This window comes from Callithrix jacchus, chromosome 14, assembly GCF_049354715.1.
Source record: "Callithrix jacchus isolate 240 chromosome 14, calJac240_pri, whole genome shotgun sequence".
Taxonomy (NCBI): Eukaryota; Metazoa; Chordata; class Mammalia; order Primates; family Cebidae; genus Callithrix; species Callithrix jacchus.
Window position 1 is genome coordinate 90,486,315 of NC_133515.1, and position 12,130 is coordinate 90,498,444.

A 12,130-nucleotide genomic window follows, 5' to 3' on the forward strand; every position below is an offset into this window, starting at 1 on the left:
GTTTCATATCAGAGGCTTCCTGTTACTGGTGCTATTCACTAGAGCAATAAAAGTTTTGTCTAGTTAGTCATCTGGTATCCAATGACAATGACAATAATAACAATAAAACAAAACAAAGCACCTTTTGCTTTAGATCAAATATCAGTAAAAGGTATCACAAGTAGATTATTAATTCATCCTAGAAGAAAACTACACTACAAACATCATTAAAAGTTCAGCTTACAGACCATTTCAAAGACACTCAAGTCAACACTTTAAGAAACACTGCGCGGGTTAAAGAAGTACTAATGATGTCTGGTTTTCTCACATTACCTGAGGTGTAATTTGCTGTTGCATGCCTGATCTCATATTGATGCCAACAGGAGCAGTTGCTGCAAACTGGTTTAAGATAGCTTGCCGATTTTGGTGTATCAACTAGAGAAAATTGGAAACAATAAGACATCATATTTCTACACACCAGCATAACACTGGCCTTATAAAGTAACACAAACTTTCTACTGATTACTAAAAAGTTTTAGTGTTGCAGGTTTGGTAAGATTATTTCCTATGTTTATTTTCCAAAAGGCTGGCAATTCCCAACATTTATAAAACACTTATTGCCTCCAAAACACTATGGCAAAGCATTTAAAAGTAGGATACACACACATGTATGTACATGTGTATATACCTGTTTATAGTACTTTTAAAAACATGTTAGTAGTTATTTTAGGTAAGTGCTGTAATGGAGAAGAAGAAATACCAGTCCTAGGTCTTGAATGTTATAAATGTAAAAGCAGGTATACAATAAGGGCACATTTTACAAAGGTCTGGAAGATGAAGGGAAAGTTGAGCAAGCTGGAGGGTATTCTCACTTGGGGGTACTATGTCTGGTGGATACATACTTGGGAAAAATCCAATATGATTTCATCAGCTAGAGAGTATTATGTAAGAAACAAATGGTTTGAAAAAATGGATTATTTATTTAACTAGAAAAAGTAATTACTTTAGACCAGCATTTTCCAAATTGGTATGCTAAAGAACATTGTTCAGCAGGATATTAATAGATGTGCCGGGAAAACAGCATGCTGTTCCGTATTAAGTATTGGAAATGATGGGTTACACAAGGTAAAACAGATTTATTTACTGCAGTAATTTTATGAGCCTTTAATTGGCCAAAAGCACATTGTGGATCTCTAAGAGGGGGATAAACTATGCAATTTATTTATCATTAGGTTAAATGACAAATAAATTCTGACATATAACCATTAACATTCATCTCCCAGAACAATTTTGTGTGAACACTGGTTTGGAAAATCAGTCTTGACCAGGATTAGGGTTCCAGGTCACAGGCATGCCAGGCATACCTTAACTTTATCTAGTAACAAAAGAAGTGTTCTTGGAAATTAGATTTTCTTATAAATAGTCTATAGCTTAAAAAATTTCTTCCTCAATAATTTGATATAAATAAAGCATTCAGAAAGATAATAATAATACTAATACTATTTTATGTTTACATGGTACTTTATAACACAAATTATATATTTATACATCATACATTAATATATTTTAATATATTATACATACACTAGCAAGCCTATAAAAGTTTTATACAAGAATCCAAAGAGCTACAAACAGTGATTAAATATCTTGCCACCAAATAGCTCAACTCTTAATTCTAGCTTCAGTCATTTTCTGACTCCCATTAGATCAGAGAACAAACCAATTCTCGAGAAAAGTCAACATAAGATAAATGTTAAAATGACAACTTAAGGCATTGTGGAATAAGTTAAAACATTCTAAGTCACTTCAAAAAGAAAGATACTAACATTATAGTTTTAAAAGTCAAAGAGACTCTTAAATATCAAAACTGATATACTTCTTAAACTTGAAAGACCATGAACATAAATTTAAATAAATCAAGTTAATTTTTATAAGGATTTATTTAAAAACTCAATACATTCAACATATTGTACAAAATTTGGAGGTTACAAAGGTGAGCAAATTCCTGTCCTGGGAGTTCCCTATTGAATGGCAGAAGCCAAAACACAACAGTGCAATGCACAGGTACTCCCCATCTGCATAGACAGACACATTTACGGCAGCACAGAGGGAGCAGCTAATGTAGCCCAGGGATGAAGACAGGGACCAAGAAGCATGAGTGAACTCAGCAGAGCCTTGACAGATGAGAATGTGAGGTGGCAAGGAGGAGGACAGAGTTAACTTGAGGCAAGTATAAAAAGAGGAGAGGAGGCAATAAGGACAGGAAAAAATACATTCCGAACATTTAGCTTTATATATCTTTTGAATTGTGAGATACTGTGCGAATAAAACGGGTAGGGATGGAGGAAAGATGCCTGAGAAGTAGTAATAGGCCCTTCTTTAGAAGTAGAAGGAATCACTCTAAATAGCATAAATCTAAGGTACTTTCTGTTATAGGAAGCCTGGTCTATTTCTGCCCTTGAATTAACCCTTGTTCATTTTTTCCTCTCCTTGACCGTGTGTGCAACCTGACTAGTGCTGTGTATATTTGTCCTACTTTGACCTGCCTCTTCTCTCCAATTATTAAAATGCTGTTTTTCAACAAGCAGGTCAAGTTCCACTTCTTTCAACAAAGCCTTCCTAAAAGAATCACTACATTCCCTAGCTCTTGGAAATCTGAACTTTCAGAGAGGTGGCGAGTGGGAGGATATTAGTTGTTAGTCCTTAGTTGTCAGTGCTTAGACACAAACACAAGAGCCTATAAAGGACAGGTTAAAAGCCTTGTTGTAGAACAAAATGAAATGTGGGGCTGTGGCCAGTGGAAGAGTACAAACCCATTCCTAAGTACAAAACAAACATACGCAGTTCAGGCTGGCTGTCACTTTGTCTGCCGGAATGGATTTTCTTTCCAATGTTTTACCAAGATGTCCTTCTATACGAAACCTAAAAGATGACTGTCTAGCCTAGAGGTTCTCAGCTAGGGGTGGTTCTGCCAAACAAGAGACATTTGGCAGTATATGAAGACCTTTTTGCTGTTACAACTTGGGGAGGAGTACTGCTGATGTCTAGTGGGCAGAAGCCAGGAGTGCTACTAAACATTCTTAATGCACACAACATCTCCCCCATAATAAGAATTATCCAGCCCCAAATGTTAAAGTGCCAAGGCTGAGAAACTCTGATCTAACTACTGCATGAATTCTTGCCAAGAAAAAAAATTCTTTAAAGAAGATTATTGTCTTATCAGGCATTTTTCACTGTCAGAAACCTGGAAGTAAAAGATTTCTCTTTTTTCCTGTCCTTTGATCCTAATTCTGTTTTCCGGTCACTTCCATTCTCTATAATATATAAAAGATTACCAACGGTGGTTCTTTTAATGTCAGACACATACATTTCTTCAATACCCTAATACATACATATCTAGACTTGACTTGTTTTAAGATTACCAAGTATATGATATTTGTTTATGTGTCTCACTGTCATTCTCTATATTATTCTGTCTATATATTCTATATACCATTTTCTTTCTTTCTTTTTTTGAGACGGAGTTTCGCCCTTGTTGCCCAGGCTAGAGTGCAATGCTGTGATCTCAGCTCGCCGCAACCTCCGCCTCCTGGGTTCAAGTGATTCTCCTGCCTCAGCCTTCCAAGTAGCTGGGATTACAAGCATGCGTCCCCACACCTGGCTAATTTTGTATTTTTAGTAGAGACAGGGCTTCTCCATGTTGGTCAGGCTTGTCTCCAACTACAACCCCAGGTGATCTGCCTACCTCGGCCTCCCAAAGTGCTAGGATTACAGGTGCTCAGCCACTGCATCCAGCCTATGATATCGTTTTCTAAAACTAACAGGTCTACCCATCTTTGGTGGTGTTATTTTTTCCAAAAATATATTGATATTGTAGATATATTTCTTGGGTCTTTGCTTATTTGAGGAGTAAGCCAGTATTACACATAAAGGTTTGTAACTTTGTATTACTTTTTGATTACCAGCTCCTTCCTTTTTGCTGTTTCTGAAAGTCTCAACCAGTACAGATATACTAGTTTCTTAGGATGTTTTTCATCTCTCTCCTCCCAACTAGAGATTTATTCATAACTGTATAATTGAATTTAAAATGTTAGAATCTTTTTACTCCTTTACACAAGGAGTAAAAAGTATATACCAGCCAGTGAGATATACTTAGGGCCAAGAAATGATATCTATTTATATATTTTACTTTTTTCAACATCTATTTTTAAACTGATCTTAAAATTCATTAAAAAGAAGCAAACTTTAATGTATATCTGAGTACACTCCTGTTTTCTTTTCTCAAATCATTAGGCATGGTGCTAAATTCTTGTTAACAGTCTCCTGTATTTGAGAAGAGGGAAGGAGAGGATAAGACTAGTAACTGAACAGATGGGTATCAATGCAATGAGGTAAATATATTAGGAATACCAGATTATGAACTAGGTATATTCAGAATACTAGTCCTTTGCTAGTCATATGAGGTTGCAAATATCTTCTGAGTCTTCGTTTTGCCTTTTAACCTTGCAGATGGTGTCTTTTGTCTTACAAGTTTTAAATTTTAATGTAAACATTTACTTTTTCCTTTATGTCATTTTAAAGAGGCTATAGAGATGTTTTTGTATTCACATTTAGGTCATCAAACACCTAGAGTTTATTTTTGTGTATTGTATGAGATGAGGATCTAATTTAATTTATTGCTCCTCATGGATAGCCAAATGTACCAGCATCTATGATGCATGCCATTCTTTCTCTATTGGCACCTCTGCCTCTTATTAAGTCTCTCAATATGTCTGGGTGTGTTTCTGGGCTCTCTATTATGTAGAACTCTATTACGGTAGAACTGTTTATCCTCATGCTAGTTGCACACTGTTTTGAATTTTTTTATTTTTTTTTTAGAGACAAGGTCTTGCTCTAAAACCCAGTTCCACACTGTTTTAATTTTTTTTTTTTTTTTTTAGAGATAAGGTCTCGCTCTGTCACCCAGGCTGGAGTGAGTGGTACAATCATAGTTCACTGCAGCCTTGAATTCCTGCCTCAAGGGATCCTCCCAACTTAGCTTCCTGAGTAGTTGGGACTACAGTTGCACATCACCACACCTGGCTTTTTTTTTTTTTGGGGTAGAAACTCTTGCTATGTTGCCCAGGCTGGTCTCAAACTTCTGGCCTCAAGCAATCTTCCTTCCTAAGCCTCTCAAAATGGAGGGATTATAGGTGTAAGCTATCACATCCAGCCTGTTTTAATTTTTAAAGCTTTGTTTTAAATCTTGATATCGGTAGAGCAAGTACACCCTCATTTTATTAATACTTCGAGATTGTATTGATGCTTCTAAAACAAACTTAGCATCTATTTGTCAAATTCCATGTTATGATTTTGTTGGAATTCCACTGAATTTACTGTTTAAATCTGGAACAACTGTCATCTTTTTACTAGCAACAACCAATTAGAAGATATAATTTCTTTCATGAGTATTTTTAATTTGGATATTCTTTTTGCTTTTCAATTATGATTTTAAATCTTCTAAGTTTTGAACAGTGTGAATGTATTTTTGTTTTCTTTTTGAGACAGAGTCTTGCTCTTGTTGCCCAGGCTAGAGTGCAGAGGCATGATCTTGGCTCACTGCAACCTCTGCCTCCTGGGTTCAAAGGATTCTTCTGCCTTAGCCTCCGGAGTCGCTGGGATTACAGTCGTCCACCACAATGCCTGGCTAATTTTTGTACTTTTAGTGGAGATAGGTTTTGCTATGTTGGCCAGGCTGGTCTCGAACTCCTGACCTCAGGTGATCCACCTGCCTTGGCCTCCCTAACTGCTGGAATTTTCTAATTTAATTTTTTAGTAAAAAGAATTACCATTCTTTTTTTTTCTTGTTCTTTTATCTCAAATCCTTGCTGAACTACTCTCTTTGTTCTAAGTTCCCTATAGATTCTTTTGGATTTTGTATATAAACAGTTGTATTATTTACATATGATAATTTTGTTTCTCATGTTTGCTTTTTATACTTCAAAATGACTTAATTTTTAGTGGGCTAATGGTATTTTTTTGTTTGTTTGTTTACAGTGACATGAATTTAGTCACTAAAAAAAAAATACAACCTGTCATTTAATAGGATTTAAGGCAGGACAAAGGGGAGATATATTAATACTACCTCAGTTTACTATTTGATCCCAACTGTGAATTTAATAATATAACTTGAGACAATACATTTAAACCTCAATTTACTGATTTTATCAGGCATTGTTATTGCCAACCCACAGTCATTTACTCTCCCCTTCTTCCCTGAAGATAGAACAGAATTTTTTCAGCTGACCATCCCAAATCACACGACTCCAGGGGTAATCCAGGAGTACTCCGATTCAGTCTTTGTGAGTTATTGGTTAAGGGTGTACATGTGACTCAGTTCTGACTAGTTAGATACATGAAGTATTTTTTCCCTCCTTTTCTTTTTTGGTCCTTTTTTCTTTTTGAGGGGGTGGGTGGGGTGGGAAAAGAGCCTTCAGGAAAAAGTTTCCTGGCTTTTGGAAAGAGATACAAAGGAAAGTCCCTTTTTTTCTGCTAGTTATAGTTTTGTTTGGCTGTGATATCTGTAATCATGGCATGCCAAGGACTGCAGAGCAAAAAGAGAAAGAACCTGGGTCCTTGATGACATCCCTGAATCTCTGAGGTAACCACACCTCAGCCTGCCTCCATTTTGGATTGTCAATATTTGGGTTAAAATGTTTTCTTTATTGTTTTACTATGCTGAGTTTATCTTGTTTTCTTTCCTTGTGGCTGAAAGCATCTTAACTAAGACACTGACTGAGAGTCTTGGCCAGACCTGCTCACAGAAAGCCCTTAAATGGACACATGGAAAACGCCTAGTACTTGCAGTGTAATTAAAGCTGAGTGACCTACTGCTGAAACAGGAAGAAGTTGTGGCTTAGGATACAAAGAGCAGACCTGCCTATGTGGCTCATTAGGTAGCAGAGTTACTGTCTTAGGTGGTAGTAGAAGTTGATTTTCTGTATAGACATATCTGAGGCTTATAACATAGTGAGCCCCAAATTCTGTGTTTTTTCAGCTTGGTGGGTACTTTACTGGGCTACCAAGACCATCGAATTTGGGATAGGCATCCATGAGATTTAAAGGAAGCAAAGAGCAGCAACTTTCACCTATTTGCATCTTATTCTCATACCTTTGCAGGGCTTCTCTGCTTATCAGCTATTTTAGGAGCAAATGGAAGCCAAAACAACCTTTTTTCTGACCCAAGCATGAATCATCATTCTGTTCATTCATGAACCTAACACAGACCCTTGGTCTAGCCTTGCTCACTTACCCTTTAATATTAGGCAGTATTTACAGAACTTTACGTTGTAAAATGAGAAACCAGAACATCTACACTTTCCAATTACTTTTTTGGTTTAGCCCTTAATCACATACTGCTTGGAGTGTCATTTAACTTTTCAGTTATGTAGTCAAAATAGCCAAGCAGTTGCCTGTTTTTTTAATTCCTTGTATTGCTTATAGTAGCTAGTATAGCCCCTTAAATAATGTTCTGTGAAAAATTAAACACGGGGGAAATATTAAGCATTTTTTATTCTGGTGCCCTCTATCTAAAGATGAATGAAAAGCTACAAGAAGTAGCTGATCTTCAATTAATGTCTCAGAACATTTATGATTCCTTCTTTTTGTTTCTCTTTTCCTCTCTCTTCCTTTAATTCTTCTTTGAATCCTTGATTCCATCCTAACATTTAAAAAATTATTCCTTTTATTTTTATTCTATCATTTAAAAATATTTCCCTTTCTCAGCCCTCCCTTTCTCTTCCTCTCTTTCATTATCTTTCTTTTTTAAAGCAGAATGGAAGCACATTTTATATCACATATTATGTTTATTAAATTTAACTTTATAACAATAGCTAGTATTTATCAACTGCTACAATATGCCAGGCATTGTGCGACAAACTTTACATGTTTTATCTCATTTATTCCACACAATCACCAGTGAGGGAAAGGAATTCTTCATTAGACTCTTTTTATAGATGAGGAATTAGAAGCTTTAAAAGGGAAACCATTTGATTAAGGCAATCCACAAGTTTAGAACTGGGACTTGAAACTGGAACTAATTCTTAAAACCATTATATCACACTGCCTTTCCAGTATAATTTATCTCCTTCTTTCTCTTCCTTCCTGAATTAGTCTTCAGGGAACTTCTTTAAATACTTTTATAAAAATTAAAAGCAATATACAAATATGGGTTTAGAAACTACAAGATTCATAACAAGAAGCAATAATCTAGAGCACTGGTCCCCCTTCCTACAGCAGACTTTTTTTTTTTTTTTTTTTTTTTGAGATAGAGTCTCACTTTGTCACCCACGCTGGATTGCAATGGGAGCGATTGTGGCTTGCTGCAACCTCCACCTTCTGGGTTCAAACAATTCTCCTGCCTCGGCCTCTCAAGTAGCTGAGATTACAGACACGTGCCATCATGCCCAGGTAATTTTTTTGTTTATTTGTACTTTTAGTAGAAGCGGGGTTTCATCATGTTGGCCAGGCTGGTCTCAAACTCCTGTCCTCAAGTGATCCACCCACCTTGGCCTCCCAAAGGGCTGGGATTACAGGTGTGAGCTACCACATCTGGACCACAGCAGACATTTTTAACTGTTTGTGCTTGTGGTCCCTAATGATTATCTCCATATCTGTTGCTTATACAATCTTAAATATTTATGCCACTATGCCTACTCATTTCCTGTCATGAGAAATAAGATTTAACTCACTCACAACTCCCAGACCCCAAACTATCCTTTTCTTCAAATAACATCACTAGGCATCAATACCTCCAACCTCAAACAACACTTTATTTTCTGTTCCAACAATCATAAGCAGTATCTCTTGATGCTCTACTCTGTAAATTAAACTATGTTTCTCTTGATTAATTTAAAACTTGTATGAGGTTCCCCTTAAACAGTTTGTATCTCAAAAAATAAAAATTAAGTTGTCTTTAAGTTGTAGGTCTCAGAGTGCTTTATTAGGCACCTACTGTCTTTTTAGTTTTTTGAGACGCAGTTTCACTCATGTTGCCCAGGCTGGAGTGCAATGGCGTGATCTTGGCTCACTGAAACCTCCACCTCCCAGGTTCGAGTGATTCTCCTGCCTCAGCCTCCTGAGTAGCTGGGATTACAGGCATGTACCACCACGCCCAGCGAATTTTGTATTTTTAGTAGAGACGGGGTTTCTCCATGTTGGTCAGTCTGGTCTTGAACTCCCAATCTCAGGTGATCTGCCTACCTCGGCCTCCCAAAGTGCTGGGATTACAGGTGTGAGCCACCACACCTGGCCTAAGAGCCTACTGTCTTTAATTGAATGAAAGGTCCCTTATCCCTTTCCTAAGAGATCAAGGATGGCTCTTTAAGTCTTTCATGAAGGTTCTAGGAGTGGACTTGACACTTTTATAGCAATGGGGCTGTCGTGCAGAGAAATTTGGTACATACCTTTAAAAAGTATCCATTGCTAAACAAGAGTGCTCACCTGTTGCTGTCCCTGTAATCGTTGTTGTAGTTGAAGTCGAAGCTGGTTAGGTGCAGCCGGAGGTCTGTTTAGAGTTTGCCTGGGTTGCATGCCCATGCCAGGTGAAAAAGCACCTCGGGGAGGTGTTACTTGAACAGGCATAGTCCCCAGTGAAGGTTTTTGCCTGACCATGCCTTGGAAAGGGCTAGGGAGATTGGCAGTAGGAGAAGGAGAAGAGTAAGGCTGGGAATAAAGGCTGGGTCTTTCTTCCATCATTAAAGGTGGTGTTGCTTGTTGTGGTGGAAATCTCTCTGATAATACATCTAATCCACCCCCCTGTTAGAAAAGAAGCCAGAATATTTTACAAATACATTTTTGACAATAAGTGACATGCTTCTGTATTTCTAGCAAGTATCATCATATATTCATTCTGAATTCATGCTCTCCAGAAGTTTACTACCTAAAGAAATCATTTATAAAAGCTACTTTTGAAATGGAGTAATAGATTAGCTGAGCTACGACAATATGGTTAAAATAAAGGCTCCAAATCAATGAAATAAAACTAAAAGGTTTGAAAAAAACTTCATTGCAAAGCCTAAGAATCAATAAACTTTACATTTAATAGCTTACTATAAGAAATAGATTCTTAAAAGAGGGATCAAGCAGGCATTTTTCTATCTCAGATATAAAATTCATGCCTTTATTTAAAAAAAACCACAGCTGATATAACAGAAAGCTGTAGAGTTATGGTTTCCAAATGTTTTCACTATTACCCACTGTAAGAAATATAAATTGTGACCTATTCGTGTGTGTGTGTGTGTGTGTGTGTATGGAGCTGAAAGGAGTTTCATAAAACATGACTCCTTTTAATGGGCTATGCACTCTTATACTTAGTATTCTACACTATTCTACTCCATTTAAAAATGCTGGTGACAATGGACTAAAATTATTTTATCATCCTATAGTCTAAAAAAGGCTAACTTGGAAGTTGGGATATCATGGAATATACAGGCAGAAGACAAGTGTGAATGAAGGATAAACTAAGCTTTAAAATGAGAAGTGATGCTATAAATCTGGAGTTTATTCTAGCTGGAACTTGCAGTATTCTGTTTCATGGTGAAAAGCTAATAAGACTTATTTCTAATTCTAATTATTGTAATATTTTTTCTTTAAAAAACGCTACTACATATTTTGATGTTTCAAAAGGGGTAAATTATAAAACAGCTAAAGCACAGTGGGCAGAGTATTTTAAAATCTTGCTTAAAATAATTTTCTAGTTTCCTAGGGCAGTTAAATTATGTTGACTTTAATAAATACCTGAACAAGTTTGTCAATTCCCAGAGCTCTGTCTAGTTCAGCTAGCTCAGTTTCATCTTTGCCACTAAGGAAGGATACCAGCTGTTCAAGAAGAGCCTTCTCATCATTTCTCCCTTCTACTGTTGTGGGTGGACAGAGAAGCTCATCTAATTGTGAGCTAATACATTGGCTGCAGGATTAAAAAACAGGAAAGTTTCAGACTGATATAGCAAATAATTTATTTAATCTTTCTATACATATATATGTGCAAATTTGGTTTTAGAAAATTCTCTGTTGAGATGCTTGGCAATTCTAATGCAATGGAATGTTCTATGTTTAATGCGCAGAAATTAAATGAGTATTTAGTATATAGCTTGAATATATTTTTCATTCTTTTGTCAATCACTGAACCTTGTTTCCATATTCTTCATGTTATAGAAATGCCTGAAAAATTAACCAAACATTGTTAAGAAAGGGGAAATAACTTATAATAAAAGTAAACAAAAAAAAAAAAAGAAAATCAGCCAAAACTCAGAAAGAATCATTTAGCTCATACTCAGATTTATTCTACTTATTCTAATTATTTATCTATTTTATGAATGCCATTGTTGATAACTGATCCACAATCAAAACAGTACATATTATATTACTTAACTTTCAAAGATGATCAAATCATCTTGATTGTTAACCTGACACGATTACCATTTACAAAAGAAATAAAACTGGAAAAATGAAATATGGCAGGTGTTAAGCTATAAAACAAATTATTCATTGATTACATGTAGGAAACATATAGCCTAATCCAAACTGATACTAACTAATAGATAAAACAGAAATATATACAAAATAATACTAATCCTAATAACACTAATGTAATAATACAATTATAAGCACTTTTCCTCTGGGAAGGTAAGTGGGACACAGTTCATATTTAAGGCGCTAAACCACAGTCAACACTTTCTAGACATCCTGTGGTTGACAGGTATGAGACGTGCTCTGTGTTATGGAATATGGTTGCCTGCGGGGAGTAAGAAATTCAATTCTAATCAAGACATGACACTGAGTAGATGTAAAAAGTATACTTTCCTTTCGTATAACTTCTTGCACCAAACAAAGAGAAATGCTGGACAAAATAATGATACAAGGACAAGTTCAAGAGCAATATAATTATTGCACTGAGGCCAATTCATCCACAGGTCCCAGATACATTATGGTAATCAATTAAAATAATACATGAAATATAAAACAATAGCTACATATTATATCAATCTCTTGGTGATTACAAAGTATCCTTGTGGTCATGCAGTCAATAAATCTGTTTAATTCAGTGTCTTTCCCTCCCCCAACTTTTTTTTTTTTGAGATGGAGTTTCTCTCTTGTTGCCCAGGCTGGAATG

The 12,130-nt window shown here is 36.0% G+C and overlaps 1 protein-coding gene across 7 annotated transcripts in view; it reads right to left on the reverse strand.

Annotated features, from left to right (window-relative positions):
• The window catches only part of NCOA1 (nuclear receptor coactivator 1), a 290,014-nt gene that overhangs the window by 37,648 nt on the left and 240,236 nt on the right, over positions 1–12,130 (reverse strand). For all 7 annotated transcript variants that reach the window (XM_078349811.1, XM_078349815.1, XM_078349814.1 and 4 more), the window contains 3 exons: positions 10,756–10,924; positions 9,460–9,774; positions 313–414 (listed from right to left, as the gene is read on the reverse strand). In XM_078349811.1, coding sequence (XP_078205937.1) covers positions 313–414; positions 9,460–9,774; positions 10,756–10,924 — 586 coding nt within the window. The remainder of the gene's footprint in view (positions 1–312; positions 415–9,459; positions 9,775–10,755; positions 10,925–12,130) is intronic.